Raw genomic sequence first — 18,514 nt, 5'->3', positions numbered from 1 at the left:
ACCTATTCCACATCTTTTAAAATGACCCTTTAAAACTCTATAAATTCATACATATATATATTTATAATTTTAATTATCATTTAATCTTATGCAAAAGGGTGTTTTGCTTTCATGTATGTTTGTTTATCATGTATATGCCTGATGCCTGATGAGGGAAGAGGAAAGTCTTAGAAACTCCCCCACCCAGGACTGGAGTTACAGAGGGTAGAGACACTTTATGTGTGTTCTGGAAATCAATCCATGTCCTCTGGAAGACCCACCTTTCCCAACCCCACATATATGTATTTACATTACTACATAAATCTTCTTCCTTCAATTTACTGGTGAGAAGGTTAAGTCAGCACTTGGATTCTGGAACCAGATTTTTTTGGATTTAAAACACAGACTCCCAGTGTGGTTATGTGGCCACTTAAAGCTCTTTTATTTAGTTTTATTACCTGCAAGACTGAGGTAGCAATTATCCCTTCAGTTGTGAGCACTAAGTATTAATAAATACAAAGTGCAAAGGATCATGTAGCGAGAGTCAGTTCTATGCACATGCTAGTAATTACCATGTATTCACTGCCAACTTGTAGTTGTGAATTTTGATGTGTGTTAATTGCCAGAACTGCCACATATATGACCTGAACTTGTCTTTAAGTCAAGTGATGTTTTATACAATGATACATACAACAGAAAGTTAACTCTGACTAAAGGTGTAATATGAATCACAGCTTATCTTTGTAAAAGCATTAAGCAATCTGTTCCATCTGCCTGCTCTGCCTGCTGCACTGTTGCGTTATTAAATGTCCTACTCCATTGCAATACATTTCCTTTTGGGTATATCCTGTCCATCAGACTTTTTTTTTTTTTTTTTTTTTTGCCCTTGGAAAGTGAAAGTTTATTCTGTTAATTTTCTTCTGCTGTGGTCTTAGAATTTTATTGTGGATCTCACAGTCTCTTCGTACACCTGTAAAGCAGGGACACCAACAGTTCTCCTAAACATTTTGCAGCCTATTGTTTGTACCTTAATTAATATTCTCACTTTAACTTTTAATTTACTGCTGGTTTCTTTGTATATGTGCAACTACCGATAGTTTCTTCGTAATTTCAATAATTATCGTTGCATATAAAAAGGGCAGAATTAACTTTTCTTCTTAACCATCCCCCCTTCTTCTAGTTGGGCAATATTTGCCTTGGGCAGTACAGCATTTGCTCACTCCACATGTTTTACATGGAGTCACTCAGCCCTCGCTACCTTCGTGGCAGATACTGGCATGTTGTGCTCTTTGATACTGGGAACAGTGCCTCCACTTGGACACAATAGTTCATGGTCTGAGCCAGGGTGTACTTGGGCTGAGGTTCTGAATCAGAGTAATTGGCAAAAGAAAGCCAGTGTTTATACTGGGATAGATAAGAGTCTGAAACCTAAGCCTGGAGCTGCTGAAAGTCACCTTGCTTCCAAGAAAGGAGAGACTGAGAACTGGGACTACACCAAGAACGCAGAGCTTCAGGACAGAAAGCAACTCCAAGGCCTGATGAAATATGCCTGGATCTTGTTTCTGGCAGCTTAGCTTTGTGAGCCATTAAATTATCTTTTCACTTCAATTGGATTGTCATTTGCAACCAAAGACACCTAATTAATTTAACTTAGAAAATACAGAAAGGTTATATTTGAGATGAGAATGCCTTTTCAAGCAGTGGGAGGGAGCAAAGATGTGGAGGAAATTGGAGATAGAAGAGAAATGGGGCAAAGAAAGGCAAAGGGGCAATTTAACTTCCATCTATATGCTGATGAGCCTCAAATGTGTGTCCATTCCAGATCCCTTGTCTGAACTCCAGACTCGTATATCAAATAACTCATTTCACTTTCTGTTTGGATGGATCCATGGAGGCCTATCCACAGATCTAGAGTCAAATACTGGCTCAGACCCTAGACCTTCCTCTATTAGCTGTTTGACTTTGACCAAGCTTCTTAAACTCTCATGGCTTTGCCATTTTTATCCAGATCATAGAAAGTGTGGTTGTTTCAATTTTATGGCATAATTTAAGAAGATTTCAATTTTGACAGTTACTTGGGTTCTATTACTCATCTCTAAAAAGTTAGTTTTTACTCAATATTCAAAAATACTTTTCTTAGTATATGTTCTTCCCTATCTTAGTCAGAGATAACCCCCTCAAGTCAATTTCAGGGAGGTGGAGATTAGATTTAGATTTATTCCAGTAAATAGGCTCAGTGCATAAAGGTGTTTGCTACCAAGCTTGACAACCTGAGTTCAATCTCCGGGACCCATGCATAATAAGGAGTAAACTGAGTTCCAAAAGTTGTCCTTTGACCTTTTCATATGTGCCATTCTGTATCTCTCTCTCTGTCTCTCTCTCTCTGTCTCTCTCTCTCTGTCTCTCTCTCTGTCTCTCTCTCTGTCTCTCTTTCACACACACACACACACACACACACACACACACACACACACACCAAGAAATCAGAAATAGACTATTTGGGGAAAGAAAGAGAAGCAGTGAGATTAGGTATGCATATATGTACATATGTATGTATGTATGTGTGTATGTGCATATATGTGTGTGTATGTATGCATGTATATAAATAAAGAAGCAAGTGATGAATTAGAAGAAGAAAAGTAATTGAATCTCTGTAGGTGCAACCTAAATAATGGCAGCAAGAGAAAAGTCAAGTGACTCTACAAAGATAAGGTAACAAAGGACGTCTTTTTCTACTGCTGTGGTTGGATAGATAAGATGAAAAGCACTCTCTTTGATCTTTCTTCTACCTCTCTATCTGACCTATTAGCAAAACCTGTCAGTCAACTTGCAAAATTTATGTTGAATTTATTACAGTTTTAAGCACAGCACCTGGGGAAGGTTTCACCAATCTATCAGCATCAGCTAATGAGACCAGCTTTACTTTCCTTCCTTATAACATTCCTGGATTTATTTTTCTGGTGATTGTGGTTTAGAGAGGCTGTAAAGAGTCTCTGAAGCTAAAATTGATAGTAAATTCATTACTGGTAACCATGGCTAGTATCTGTTTCAAAGCAAGGTTGTTTGGTTGCCAGTAGGATATCAGAATAAATAAAAGGATTTTGAGGTGGAAGACTTAAAAAAGAAAAGATTGATATTTTTCTGTTTATCTTAGTATTTTTAAGACACGATGAACTTTAATATCTGAACTCACTCCAGAAGGGTCTCCATTTAAGATTTGAAAAGTATGGAAAACAGCAGCTCCATCCTCATTACCAATAACCTCCTAAGTCCCTTGAAAACTAGTTTACTCTTTCACTATCCCCAGGATTATTTTATTTTATTTTATTTTATTTTGAGATAGAGTCTCACTGGGTAACCACATATGATTTAGAACTCACCATGTCGAACAGGCTGGCCTTAAACTCACAGATATTCCTGCCTTTGCCTCCTGAGTTGTGGGATTAAAGGTCTGTCCCACCTTGGCCTCCTACAGATGCACACGTAACACCTGTTCCCATAACTGTCACACACTGCATGATTTATTTTTGTCAAGAAATTCAAAGCAGTGTGATCTTCTTCAACCCCTCAACTTCTTTCCTCAGATTTCAAAGACACAACTCAGCATCAGGGCTTAGCATGAAAGCAACACTTTCCCTCACCAAAACCATTTCTCAAACTAACTTCTCGTGACTCCAAGGCATTTACTACACATTCACCTCTTTTCTATGTTAAAATTTCTCTTTTTTTCCCCTCTTGGCTTATAATATTCAATTTTCTCTATAAGAACAATCAAAATTTGCAAAATCTGTTACCCTTTCTTTATCTTTTTCTCTTTTTCCCACTACAGTTATATATGCATGCAGGCATATATGTGTGTGTCCTCCGAAGCATGTGTGTGTGTGTGTGTGTGTAAAAGTTCACTTCCTCACTTCCATGTTTTCCTACAAGCTTGTGCAGTCTACCTCTCTTTCCATGCTACTTCTGTAAAGAGTAGAAGGATACTGAAGGGTGATCAGCAGTTCCAAACGGGTACTGCAGCAGGTTAGGAAGACTGTTACATAACACAGTCATCAAAGATCCTCCTGAATTCACAAACCACTGGCAACTGAAATTCTAACAGAATGCTAACAACTAATGTGGCAAAGGATAAAGACTGATACAGAAGAGACGGGCAGATGAAGCAAAATACACTTGTAAACTCCCTTCAAATGACTGCCTTATCCCAAGAACTACCTATATTAGAAAATTCTAAGAAAGTCAATAGATGCGACAGGGATACAGACAAAAGATAGAAAGAAGATTACAATTGTAGTTTTCTGTTATAGGAGATACTAAATTTAAATTTTATTTTGCCATCCAGTTTTCTATTCACAATGTTCATTAAGTAACACTGGGTGAGTCTTTTGCATTAAATACAACAATCAAATATTTTCCATCTTGTTTTTTCATATGAAAACAGCTCTCGATGATTATACCTGACAGTTTGGGAATGAGATAAATGAATTCTTACCTTAAAAACAAGTTCTCCTACCAATCCATTCCACGTCCCATCTTCCTGTGGGCTTCCGTATTTGTGGTCGGGCGCAACATAAATTTCATAGTTAAAACCCAGGTAGTTAGATAGGGCATCCAAAACATCAATGGAGAAGCCCTGGTATTTCTTCGGTTTTCCCAGGACATTTTCAGAGACCATTACAAAAGGCTCCTCCTACATGGAAGAAAAATCTTGATGTCAATCAACATTGCTCCCTAAAAACAAGAGCTCATTCTTTAAAGAGTCTAGCTGACAAAGTCTAAACACAATTTCCTGCTTTGAAAAAATTAGCTTGGGAATAGGGTTTATACATTATTGATGCATTATGCTATTGAATTGTGTTTAATCACCCAGGTCCTTGTCATCTCTCATTTTATCATTGTCAGATCAAAACTGGGAGGAATGCAACTAAACTTTCCAATAGTGTTATTTCCTTGAGGTATGGGTACTACTTAAGATTCATCAGCAATGTAATTGATTTTGAGAAGCTATGGTTTTCTGTCTCCATTGGACGTTATGTCTACCTATGTAAAAATAGATAAAAATGCTAACACATGTACAAATCTGAAAATAGTAAATCTTCAAAAGATATAGTTTAAGTAAAATTTAGAATATCACACATACTGGAAGTTATTTGGCAAGTAGTTTTATTACTTTGATATAAACGTATTTCACTACAAAAACAGCTCTGGTACTATGACTACTATTTTTTTTTAAAAAAAATCATCTCTTTGATGAACTTATTTATCAAATTTGACAAACTGGCTTCATACCCTGTATTTTTTTATCTTTTCACATGCTTTTTTTTAAAAAAAAAAGTTACTGAATTTGGTACAGTTCACTTGTATCCCAAAATGACCCTGACTTAATCATCTTCCTGGTTCACCTCCAGGGTGTTGGGATTACAGGAATGAGCCACTACTCCCAGTCTTTGTGGTGATGGGGACTCAACCTAAAGCTTCAGGCCTGTTACACCAGCACCCTCTCCTATGTCTCAGTTTAATCCTGGTAAACCTGGCGTATAGGTTGCTTCTGCTTCAGAGCAGGTGTTAAGAGTGCATTTGTTTGAAAGCGTGCTGGCAGATGACAGAAAATTCAAATCCAAAATGGTTAATAATCTCAATGTATGGCTGTATGTTCTGAATCTGATAGTGAAGAAAGTAGAGACTGTACCTGAACTTTATTGTAACAGAATGGGAGTTTCTGAACAGGATTCTGATAGCATAGACACTAAAACCAACAATTGACAAATGGAAACACAAGACTAAAAGGATTGTGTAGAACAAAGGACACCAACATATTAGTGGAAAGGCAGCGTAAAGATGGAAAAAAATCTTTACAAGTTGTTTATCTGGAGGCTAATATAGAAAATATAGAACATATCAAAAGAGGTAGACAACTCAATGTTCAGACATGGCCTGTAACTAAGAAGAGAATTTGCAAGAAACTCAAATGCCTGAGGAAACATTTTAAAATATTGAACACAAACAAGTAACAACAGACTATTATGAATGATGGAGAGAAAATGACAACATATTTCAGTTCTGGTAGGAGTGTAAACTGATGTAGTCACTATGGAAATCTGTATGGTATTCCTCAAAAAGTGAGAATAGCTGATATTCATCTGGAATCCTATCAGATAGCTTTTATAATGTTTAAAGGTATTGCTCTTACTGCTAGGATACTATTAGGAAAGAAAAGTAATCATCAGTCTCATCCAGCCATGAACCCTTTGAGCTCCTACAAGGATCTGCCTGGCAAGATAGACCTCTATTGCCATAGTGTCATGAATGTTATAGGTGTTACCAACCTCTTTTCTTTTCCCTTTCTTTCTTTCTTTCTTTCTTTCTTTCTTCTCTTTTTCTTACAGTTAAAACATACTACATGAGATCAAATCCTTACCTGACACTGTCAAGAGAACAAGAACTTGTAACTAAGTAAGTCATCGGCCCTAGGGTAGAAACTACTACTATTATTCCACTAAACAGATATATCAATAAAAATATTCGGAATGACCTACTGTTGTACCTATAGATCACTACACTACTTAGCCATCATCAGGGAAGCTTCTTCTTGCAGTAGATGGTCACTAGTGGAGGTGCACAACTGGCCAAGAGTAGGGAATAAGAGACTTTACAGTGCCATAAATATTGTGCCTCTATTACATTCCTCCTCTCAAAGCTCATGAATCTTCATTGAAGGTGCTGATCAGAAAGATAGTGAGAGCCATAAGTTGTGATGAGTTCACGGAAACACTGTTTTCTAGATATAACAGTACAGATGCACACATGAACTAACAATGATTGTGGTAGCATATGCAAGTCCTGAACAAGCTCAAATTAGACAAGATCTGGAGAGGGAGGGGAGGAATGTAGGAAGTCCCATTCCTAGCTGAAAATACAGCCAGTGAGAGAGAAAAAGTAGTTTTCTATAATGATGTGAACCCTGGTATAGCTATAGCTTTCACAATCTAGTGCAAGCCCTATATTTAGGAGTAGTTGACCAATATAAACTGCACTCAATGGGTTTTTATAAAACAGAAAAAGAGAATATGAAGTTGGATAGGTTGGAAAATGGGGAAGATCTAGGAAAAGATTAAGGTTGGATAAAATATCAAAATTTAAAATTATGGGATGAAAAATTTGTAAAAATAAAAAAGTGAAACATGTATTATACTTCATAACACAGTTTCCAATAATGTATTTTAAATATAAAATTAATAAATTGTAGACAATAATATCTCAGTACATGATTTTATGTGAAGTGCTAGCTATCCCATTTCAGCTTTGCTGACAGCTCTAAATCTGATAGTGAAGAAAGTAGAGACTGTACATGAACTTTATTGTAGTAGAATGAAAGTTTCTGAAAAGGATTCTGATTGCATAGACACTAAAACCAACAACTGACAAATGGAAACACAAGACTAAAAGGATTGTGTAGAACAAAGGACACCAACATATTAGTGGAAAGGCAGCCTAAGGATGGAAAAAAATCTTTACAAGTTGTTTATCTGGAGGCTAATATAGAAAATATAGAGCATATCAAAAGAGGTAGACAACTCAATGTTTCAGCATTCTCCATTTCTATATAGTTTTGTTACTCCCCCCTTGTATTAAACATATATTCTGTTCTCACACAATATTATCTGAATACCATTTTCCCTCCCTCTACTCCTGTTAGTTTCTTGCAGCCTCCTTTCCTATCTGGATCCACTCCCTTTCTGTTTCTCATTAGAAAAGTAAAGTCTTCTAAGAGATAACAACCAAATAGAACAAAAGAAACTATAGTAAGACAAAAAAAAAGCATCATATCATAGTTGGACCAGTAAATTTAAAAGAAAAGTAGCCATCAGAGAAATACAAATCAAAACAACTCTGAGATTCCATCTTACACCTGAAAAAAAATGGCCAAGATATAAAACAATGGTGGCAGCTTATACTGGAGAGGATGTGGAGTAAAGGGACCACTCCTGCATTGCTTGTGGAAGTGCAAACTTGTACAGCCACTTTGGCAATTTCTCAGAAAATTAGGAAACAATCTACCTCAAGACCCAGAAATGTCACTGTTATGTATATACCTTAAAGAAACTCAATCATACCACAAGGACATGTGCTCAACTATGTTTATCTCAGCATTTATTGTAATAGCCAGAACCTGGAAGCAACCAAGATGCCCCTCAAGTGAAGAATAGATAAAGAAAATGTGATACATTTATACAATGGAGTACTATACAGGGGTAAAAAAATGACATCTTGACATTTGCAGACAAATCAATGGACCTAAAAAAAAAACATATTGAGTGAGGTAACCCAGACCCAGAAAGACAAATATAATAGTTTTGCATGCATAAGAGGATTTTAGACATAAAGCAAAGACCAGCCTACAGGCCACAGTCCCAGAGAACTTAGACAACAAAGAGAACCCTAAGAGAGACATACATGACTAAATATAAAAAGGTGAAAAAGACAAGGTCTCCTGAGTAAATTGGGAGCATGGGGGTCATGGGAGAGGGTAGAAGGGGGAAAGAGACTAAGGGAGAGGAGTGGGAAAAATGTATAGCTCAACAATAACAAAAAATTTAAAGAGAGAAATAAAAGAGCCTCAAGAGAAGGCACAAGAATGAGAGACCCACTCGTTTACACGTTCAGGATTCCCATAAAAGCACTAACAAAAGGTTATATAGTATATATGCAAAGGAACATGATACAGACACATGTAGGCCCTCTGCTGCTTCAGACTCTGTGATTTCATATGAGGTTGTTTTAGAGCAGTGTTTTCAACCTTCACAATGCTGTGGCTCTTTAGTAGAGATTCTCATGCAATGGTAATCCCCAACCGTAAATTTATTTAGTTGCTATTTAATAACTAGAATTTGCTACTGTTATGAATTTTAATGTAAATATCTACTATACAGGATATCAGATAAGTGGCTCTTCTCCAAGGGGTTGCAACCCACAGGCTGAGAGCAACTGTTTTAGAAGTAATTGTTCTCCAGGTGTAGTCCACTGCTTCTGTCTCCCCAGTGTTTTAGCTTCTTCTTTCTGGTGGTTCGCATGTATGCCCTCTCTCTGTGTGTAAAATATCAGAATGGGGATCTCTGTATTTGCTCCTATATGCTCCTATATGCTATAGATATGCTACAGAAGAAAGCTTCTCTGATGATGGCAGAATAAATATAGTAGAATATTATTAAGATTTACTTTATTGTTATTTTTTTTAAAGTAGTATTTGGTTTTTACCCTAGGTCTCTGAGATATCTATACTTGTCTTCACGGTCCCTCAATCAATGTCAGGTGTGTGTTCTATCTGATGGAGTGGGCTTTAAGTCAAATCACATTTTTGATCATCAGTTGGTTAGGCCCTCGAGGTTTTGCTACCATTGCCCTAGCATATTTTGCAGGCAGTACTGATTGTAGAGGAAAGGTTTTGTGATTGGGTTGGTGTTTCCTTTTCTCTTTGGTAGCCTTCAGAGTACTTTTCTATGTCACAGACACTAGAATATGGAAGTTAAAGGCTGCTCTGTATAGGCAATAACTCAGTCTCTCTAAGTTCAATGATGTGTGTGTGTGTGTGTGTGTGTGTGTGTGTCTTTTGTCTCTAGCAATGGGGTATTGCTGAAATTTGTGGAGAGATACCTATTGTCCTGATAACAGCCTGGGTTGTTTGGGGATTTCCCAATATATTGGTTATTTTCTTACTATAATAAATTTCTTATTAATAGTGATTTTAATTTTACTCTTGAAGTAAATATCTATTCAAATAGATCTATTTCACAAGTGTGTTTTCAAAATCTGTTTCTAGTAGTGGCAACTAGAATTGATTAAAAGTCCTGAATAGAAATGGCTGTACTAAGGATCCTTTTAAGGAGAGTTGATGAATTATTGATGAACATGCCTTTTAGATTTTACACCCTAAATAAACCTTTATTACATCCTATCATTCCTTATCCAGATCAATGTTTTAAAAGCTTTATTCTTAAGCTCCATTATGGATTTGGATCACTATTTATAAATTCTAACTCAGGCCAGTTGCTTTCTGTAAGGACAAGGAGTCAATATATCAGAGAGGTAAGTATACACAGTAAAATTAGATTGAAGCCCCAGGAACTATAATAAAGGAGGTGTTTGTGCTCTGCAGTTGCAGTACATAGCTTGACTGAATCACTTTTACATATGCATCTATTTTCAATTATTCACTCATTGACACAACCCTTTAATATCCATTGATAAGCTAGTGCTTCAAATCTTGCACTTAATAGACTAGGCTGATATACAATGCTGTGGATACCACCTTCCAAGAACTCTAGCCAGGAGAGGGATGAGTACTCACGCACTAAAGGTGCAAAGAATGCACAGCAGAACTGGCACAAAGAAAGCAACAGAGAAGGTGGCAACTACTGAAAGAGAATAATTATGGTTTGTGGGTTAACAGTTTCTGTTTTCCAATAGATGAGAAAACAAAAATAAAGAGAATTAGCTCAAATCTATACATTGTTATATAACAAGAGACATCAAGACCTGCTTTATTTTTAAAACTGTACACATTTATTTATTTTTCCTTTTTTATTAGAATTTTATAATACAAACTTTTCTCATTTTGCATAGTTATCTCTGTTCCTACTGCCTCCCCTATTCCCACCCCAACCCTTCCCCCTCAACATTCCTCAGAAAAGGTAAGCCTTCCCATGGGGAGTCAGCAAAGTCTGGTACTTCATTTCAAGGCAAGAACCAGGCCATCCCCCTATATCTAGGCTGAGCAAGGAATCATACCAAAGAGAATGGGCTCCATGATGCCAGTTCAAACACTAGGGATAAATCCTGGTCCCACTGCCAGTGGCCCCACAGACTGTAACTAAAAAGCTAGTGAAGAACATGGCACTAGGGAATCCACAGAATGACTCCAGCTAATACTTTAAGCAACAGTGTAGAGGACACACCTATACTGGCCCTCCCCTGTATCACATTGATGACTACCTTAATTGCCATTAGAGAAACTTCATCCAGCAACCGATGGAAGCAGATAGAGAGATCTACAGGAAAACACTGGGCTGAGATAGCAGAGACCAGTCCAAGAGAGGGAAGAGTGATGATATGAGCTAAGGAGCCAAGACGATGATGGTAATATTCACAGAAACAGCTGACCTGAGCTAGTGGGAACTCACTGTCTCTGGACTGACAGTAGGGGAACCTGCATAGGACCAAACTAGTCCCAGTGAATGTGGGGGGCACTTGTGAGGCTTCATTTTGTTTTGTTTTTTTAAAACTTCACCTGTGTGGATTTCATCTTTTGCAATGCTTTTTTTCAAAACCCAAGATTATATACATATGTAAAATTTTAACACAATTTAAAGTAGTTCCTTTAGATGCTCAAGTGGAGAAAAACAAGACAAGTCAACAACAACCCAATCAAGATGATAGTTCCTTCAGAGAAAGCATATCCTCACACTATTCTTCTTATGAGTTCTAAATACAGTGTCTAAACAACCAGGCAACAAAACAAAACAATCACAAAACCTGAACCATGAAGCAAAAAGTATAATGCTTCAGAATGTAGACCCAGCAGGCCCTCTGAAGGACCTCTCAGGACAGTAGTTAGAATCCCTAAATGTGGATTATAAGGACAGTAGCATTGTATTTAAAAGAAAAATAAGCAAAAAATATCTTAACTGGCAAAAGACTGAAATCTTTTTGTAGTGTTTCATAGTTTAGAATAGAACTGATCAGAAATTTGAGATTTAGAAGAGATAATGACCAAATTAAGAACATGATAACTAATTTTGTTAAGACCTTAGAATCAGACAAGGAAAGAATTAATTAATTGAAAAGGCCAGAAGTAATAGAGCAAAAAAAGGAAAATCACACAGTGAGAAAAGATAGAAGAGAGACAGAGAAAAATTCTGAGAACTTGAAATACCGTGAAGCAGGTGAAGACCCAGGGACTACCATTTACTCTTGCTGCCCATGTAACACAGTACAACTATTTTGGGAACCAATTTCCTATAGCATGTAGAGAGTTGACATTCATACATAAGCCTCATAGCTGTGAGTAATGAGACAATTAGTTACACTGAAGCCACAGTCAAGAAGTATAAATTAATAAAAGCTTTTCCTCAGGTCATTTTCTTTATACCACTTACGACTCCAGCCCAGGGAATTGTCCTACCCATGGTGAACAAACCTTCCCCCTCAATCAACCTAATGAAAAGAAACTCCTACAGGCATGCCCAGAGGCCTGTCTACCTGGGGCTTCTACATCTCCTCTAGAGGGCATTTAAGGCTAAGCACAACTGTCCTATACCATTCAATTAACAAAAACAAGGAATACCTATGTGAAGAGGGCCCAGACAATGGAGTGTGCATAAGCCATGCTACAGCTTCTTGCTAGTTCTGTAGAAAGCTTCTGTAGAGGAATAGGATAATCTGTTATTGTGACGGCATGATGTTGGATGATTTGGAGCAGGAACAGATTAAAGGTTCCTTTGCTGATGCCCAGATGACTGGAGTTTGTGGCCTGTTCCAATTTAACATGTATTCTCAAAGTCTAAGGATGAAGCTCTGAGTCTTTCTTCTACTATAGGAATGAAGGGGGGAGGAAGAAAACACAATTCTTGCTGCTAAAATTCATTTTCCTGTAATTAGTTTCAAAGAATTGTAATAGTACTTGAGTGCAAATCTTGTCTATAGAAAGGAACACAAATCGCAGAAACCAATAAGCTGACCGTGTGTGTGGCAGGGACTCTAAGCATAGGGTTCTGTGACTAAAATAACAGCTTCCCTGGGATGTCAGCAGTCTATCCACCTGAGGGCATTAGCCTCATGATCCGTGCACCTGCCTGTAGAAAAGGGGTTGGAGTGCTTGAGAATTTTTATATTATCCAAGATTTATTCACATCACTTGTAACATCATTTGATAATAACTTCATAATTCTGAATTTGTATTCAGTCACTTAAAAATCTCATGCTAATTGCTTCGCTGATTCTCAGCATTGCGTGTGCCTTGCAGATTTTGTAGTTAATTCTCATTTTAATTTTTTCTGGTGACAGAGGTTTGTTTTAAGTATGCTGTTTTTGATGAGTACAACATGCAAGCCCTCGTGCCAAAGCTTTATCAAAGATTATTAGGAGCCTTCAGAATGTCAGGATGGCCCAAACCAGGAATGAGTCACCAGAAATACCTCGGAATTCTGGTCACACAGAACTTAAAGCCATTGTGGAGAGAATGAGAATATTTCTTAATGGCTTCTTCAAAAATGTTTTGCCATGAAACATGCTCTTGGCTGTAGCAAACAAGAGCTGTCTTTATGCATGGTGGGAGCTCACATTTCGCTTAGTGATGACACATTCTACTTTGATATATGCAGAATTAATGACCACCATTCCCCTTGGGGGAAAAAAATCTCATTATCTCTTATAGAGAATATATGAGTCTTTTGTAAGTTCAAAAAGGCAGAGATATGGAATTTGTTATTAAAGAGAGCAGGGTAAGAAATCAAGAATAAGCAAACAAGTGTAAGTACAGCTGGAGAGGAAGGAGCCAAGCCAGGGTTGTGAAGGAAGGAACCCTGCAGCACAGGGAGAAAAAGAACAGATGTAGAGAAAAGGGAAGGGAAGTTTTATCCACAGACATCAACAGAGGACCAGCTGCTTCCCAACACAGCCCTCAACTTAGCTTTTTCTTCTACTTATATATGAAGTGTCTGTCTCCATGTATGTATGAGCACAACTAGAGTGTCTGTTGCCTGTGGAGTCCAAACGACTATGTTGGACTCCTTGGTCTTGCAGTTATAAATGGCTGTGAGCTGCCATGGATGTGCTGGGAACCAAACCTAGGTCCTCTTCAAGATCAGTCAGTGCTCTTAACCACTGAGACAGTTTTCTAGTCGTGAGCTTAGATTTTTTTAATCAAGTTCTTGCATATATATGTATGTATCTATAAATATATATGCATATGTATTTATATATGTAGTATACCAGACAATAACGTTCAATTATTAATAGCAAAGTAAATTTGAAAAATATTTAATCTCGTATATATATATATATATATATATATATATATATATATCCATTGCTGTTCCTCCTGGCTTCTAGAGCTTGCATTTACAATTACATGGCAGGAGCGAAAAGGGTCTTGAGGCTCATCACATCCAAAAACAGCTTTCTGAATTAAGTGCTGCATAGTTGTTTCATCAGATCCAGACTTCTTTCTATTGCTAAGTTAACACTGAGTTTCTAAGTGCCTTTCCACATGCAGAGTCAATGCTGAGAAGTTTATAAAGGCCAGCAGGGCATGTAGCTATGAGAGCTCTGTTATCTTAAGGAAATGAGCAAGATCCGATTCTCAGAGCCAGCATCCTGCTTCTATCCAGAGAGATTTGCTGGACCTAAGTCCAGAAGCTGGAAGTTCATCTGTAAAGACTTTGATAACTGTGACTCCAAAATGACAATGATATTTACTAATTCTAGCTGATGATCCCATATTCTCACTATGATATTGTATTCTGCTTTGTTCTATAACACAGGACCAAGTGCCCTGGAGTGGCACCTTCTTGAACCATTAATCAAGAAAACGCCAATGTGATGGGGGCAATTCTTCAACTGAGGTACCCTTTTTTCAGATAACTCCATCTTGTATCAAGTTGACAAGAGAGAAAAAGGCATGAAAAATAACAGCAACAAAACAATCAACACACATGGTAATAAGTGTCGAGAAGGATAACTGGATAACCAGGGCAAGGTATATGTGAGTCTCTACAAACACAGCATTAACCACAGAGATGAGTTCATATACTCTGGGTATGAGAGTCTATGATATGGATAAGAGATAAGACATTGTGCTTGGAGCTAAAGGAAGAAAGCCATGTGTTTGTGTCAGGTAAAGCTTCAAAAGGCATTGAGGGCCAGTGAGATTAGTTTAGTTGTTCCTTCAACAGATATGGAAAGTCTTGGAAATACAAAGCAGATGGGCTCTGACTAGAGGAAGGGTATGCATAGTATTATATGCTTTGACAACTAACTACACCTTGGGTGTTTATTACTCAGAATTGGCTAGAAGAAGCAAGAGAAGAATTTACTAGATCAATCATGACTTGTCAGTAAGTTGTAGGTGTTTTTCATGTTTGTTTGGTTGGTTTTAGAGGTGGAGCTACTGTAACAGGAAATGTTGAGTAGGGTTTTAAGTTTTTGAATAAAAGTTATCATCTTAGGCTTCTTGAGATAGACCACAGAGGTCTAATGTTGTAAAGAGGGGTGAGCTTTTGAGAGTCTCCATCATTTTTTTGGACATCACTTTGTCCTTGGAATGTGTATCATGATAGTTCTATTACAGAAACTAAAGTTTTGAATCAATAGAGAAAAGTCCTCAAGATGAATGCTCAATACGGAATCAAAGACATTGCTTTGTTAGGACCCAGAGTACTGAATACAAAATTAAAACACATTCAGAGTTAGTAGCAGAAAAAAAGAAAATGTGTACTTGTATAAAATCCTGACACAATTGCTACTTATAATTTAATAGAAAAATAATATGTATTATAAAACATAATAACCATTAAAGTCATCATACTATTTAGAGCTTAGATATGAAAATGACAAAGTTTAATAGCAATCATTGACAGTGAACTATTTACTTTTGTTTTCTTAAAACACCTTTGGGAAGTTTAAGCTAGAATAAGAAAAACAATTTCATTTATCATTTGTCAGATTGGCCACCATGAAAGGGAATGCTAATGTTTTTGAGCAGTGTGTGAGGTGGGTGTTTCTCAGACACCACTTAGGCAAATTCAATTCAAAACTTGTGTACTAGGTCATGCCAATAAAGTCTGCATGTGGCAGACTAATCCAAGAGGATCACCAAGAGTTTGAGGCCAGCGTAATTACAGAATGATTATGCCACCAATCCCCCACAGCATAGACCCAAAATGTGAAGGTAAAGCTTTCACAATCAAATTCACAATCAAAAACCGAATGCCTCCAAATGTTCTTTAGTTTTGGCTACAATTCCATATTCCAGGGGGGAAAACCTAAGTAAGCTTAAGAATATATCTGAAAGGGTACTTACTTTGAGTTCCACGGGGGAAAAATTAAAAATGGAAACATCCTACCTGTTCCACTAATTGGATTAGAAAGTTTAGAATCATCTATGAGACCTTATGGAAGTCTGCTGTGTGACTATTTCTCTAATCAATGACTCCAAAGCCCTCACACAGTCATCTGTTCAGAGCTGGGCTGCAGGTCATTTTTATTAGAGGTGAGAATCTCAGTTTAAAAATTGTTTGTATCTGTTTGTGTGATGAGAGATTCAAAATATCATTGTAATAAAATTGCTTTCATTTGCATCCCTATAGAGTTTGATGAATGAAAAATAAAAATGTCAAGTTGTAGTAGTTAGAAGTTAGCAGTTGAATATAGTCCTATGAGTAAGCTAATGGATATTTGCATTAGCTATAAAATTTATTCATTAAGCAGCTGAAAAACCATTGCTCATATCTCTTAGGTGAAAATTCTCTCATTACATGATAAATTTAATGTGTATATTGCTAAATGGGAATAAAATACCCCAAGCTATTCAGATCATTACATATGCTTTATAATTTAATAAGTAATATTATAAATACTAACATTAAAAAACATCCTATAGAATGCAATTTGTATAAAATACTTTAAAATAATTTTGTATTTTGTATTTGTATAGTTCTGTTAATTTTGGACTATAATTGCCTCAATTTTTATAGATACAGAATATTAGTTTAGCTAGTGACAGACACTTAAATACTTTGTGTGTGTTGTGCTCAAATGCCTACTTGTTCATAGATGAGAGTGGATGTGTATAGGGATATTTGTGCATATGAAGATCAGAGGTCCCCTTCAGGTACTCTCCTTATGTGCTGGCCATTTTATTTCTTAATACAGGATCTCCTACACTGACTATCAGATGAGAGCCAAAGTCCCTCTCTGTCTCAGTCACACCAGTACAGGGATTGTGAACATTTGACGCCATACTTGGCTTTTGGGCGATGATGGAGATTCAAACTCAGGTCCTCATGTTTGCAGGGCAGGAATTTTATCCAACAATCTTCCTGATTCAATCACCGTGAATCTTATTTCACCATCAACTAGAGGACTCTACAAACATCATGACCTCCAGGGAGATTGTATTTGACTATGCTAATGTTTGTTTTCTACTTTATTTAAATTTTTGTTATTCAATATGAAATCAGTTTTTCCCTAAAAGCTGTGAATAAATGATTTGAAGCATGGAGAGGCCAAAATTAGAAAAGAATAGTTAAATACTCAATGCTGAATATCACATCACTCTTATTACTCCATTACCTTTTCAGTTTCAGAATGCTCTTGTGTTTTCTTGCTGCCATAACTGAGAGAGAGGTAGGATTTGAAGAAGACTAGACAATGTGCTAGAATTAACAACACTAGGGAAGAAAACTTGAAATTTGAATCCATGTGTCTGATGCTAAAATCTGAATTCTTGCTCACCCATTTATTAAATTTATACAGCCTCTATCAACTCCGCCTGCTGCCTCTATACGAATACACATGCCTAGCAGAAAGAAGAACTAGAAATGACATCGGTTTAGAGGGGAGGAACTTAAGGTAGTCTTTTAACAAATGGTAGAATTAGATTTCCTACTCTGTACTGTTTACACACTGAATTTAAAATACTACCACATTTCTACATCTTTCAAATCACATTTCAAATTTAGTGAGTAGTCTGGGAATAACGGCTATTTTACTGTGAATTCATTTGAAATCTTGTCTGAACTTCCCTCATCCAACTAGAGCAGAGACTCTTGAAAATACAGATACTATGATTCCCTCCTCCAAGAGTCCTTCTGTTCCTGGGCAGTGGCAGATACCTAACTACATCTGTCCCTTTTAGTTAAGATATACTGACAGTGATCCATCTTTCCTTTGGAGTATTCTGAACATTTTCTGCTCACTGAAAGATTTCCACTGGAATTATGGAGAAGCAATGCCTGTTTCCTCCTGCTTATATTTGCAACCAGTTGACTTGCAGACCACTAAGCACTGGCCTAACTGCAGAGAGGAAACGTTTCTCTTCCTACAGTCCTTTTTTTGTCTGAACAAAGATAGCCTTTTTTTTTCTAAAAATGAGGTTGAGTGGAATGAAGTAAATGATAATTTTGCCAATCCATTCTAGATACTTTGTAGAAGCTACTCTGACCATGGCAGCTGCTGCTCTGCCTGATCTAAAAAGGCTTTCAGGGAAAGGTGACAGGTTTTCTATTTCTGGTGAGTTGAATGCTTCTTCCTTTTGATTCTATTATCAAGCACAGTGGGAGACTTAAAAGGGAAGCTGTCCTGAGCTGTCCTGCACAGAGGGCAGAGACGGTCGAATGGAAGCCAGGTATTTAAAAGCCAGAAACAAATTTGTAGGGATTTCCAGAAAGAAAGGAAAAATGTGTAGACTCCTGAACTTGAAGCTACAATACTCTCTAAAATAAATAAATAAATATTACTAGAAATGTCATCAAAATCAATA

The 18,514-nt window shown here is 37.0% G+C and overlaps 1 protein-coding gene across 5 annotated transcripts in view; it reads right to left on the bottom strand.

Moving 5' to 3' along the window:
- Positions 1-18,514, bottom strand: part of Grid2 (glutamate ionotropic receptor delta type subunit 2) — a 1,406,062-nt gene that overhangs the window by 328,731 nt on the left and 1,058,817 nt on the right. For all 5 annotated transcript variants that reach the window (XM_041638370.1, XM_041638390.1, XM_041638352.1 and 2 more), the window contains one exon: positions 4,472-4,669. In XM_041638370.1, the coding sequence (XP_041494304.1) occupies positions 4,472-4,669 (198 nt within the window). The remainder of the gene's footprint in view (positions 1-4,471; positions 4,670-18,514) is intronic.

The sequence above is a fragment of the Microtus oregoni genome, unplaced genomic scaffold (genome assembly GCF_018167655.1).
Source record: "Microtus oregoni isolate MIOR12 unplaced genomic scaffold, Mior012 000002F_ref0000024, whole genome shotgun sequence".
In the NCBI taxonomy this organism is placed as follows: Eukaryota; Metazoa; Chordata; class Mammalia; order Rodentia; family Cricetidae; genus Microtus; species Microtus oregoni.
This window is presented reverse-complemented; position numbering and strand designations above follow the sequence as displayed.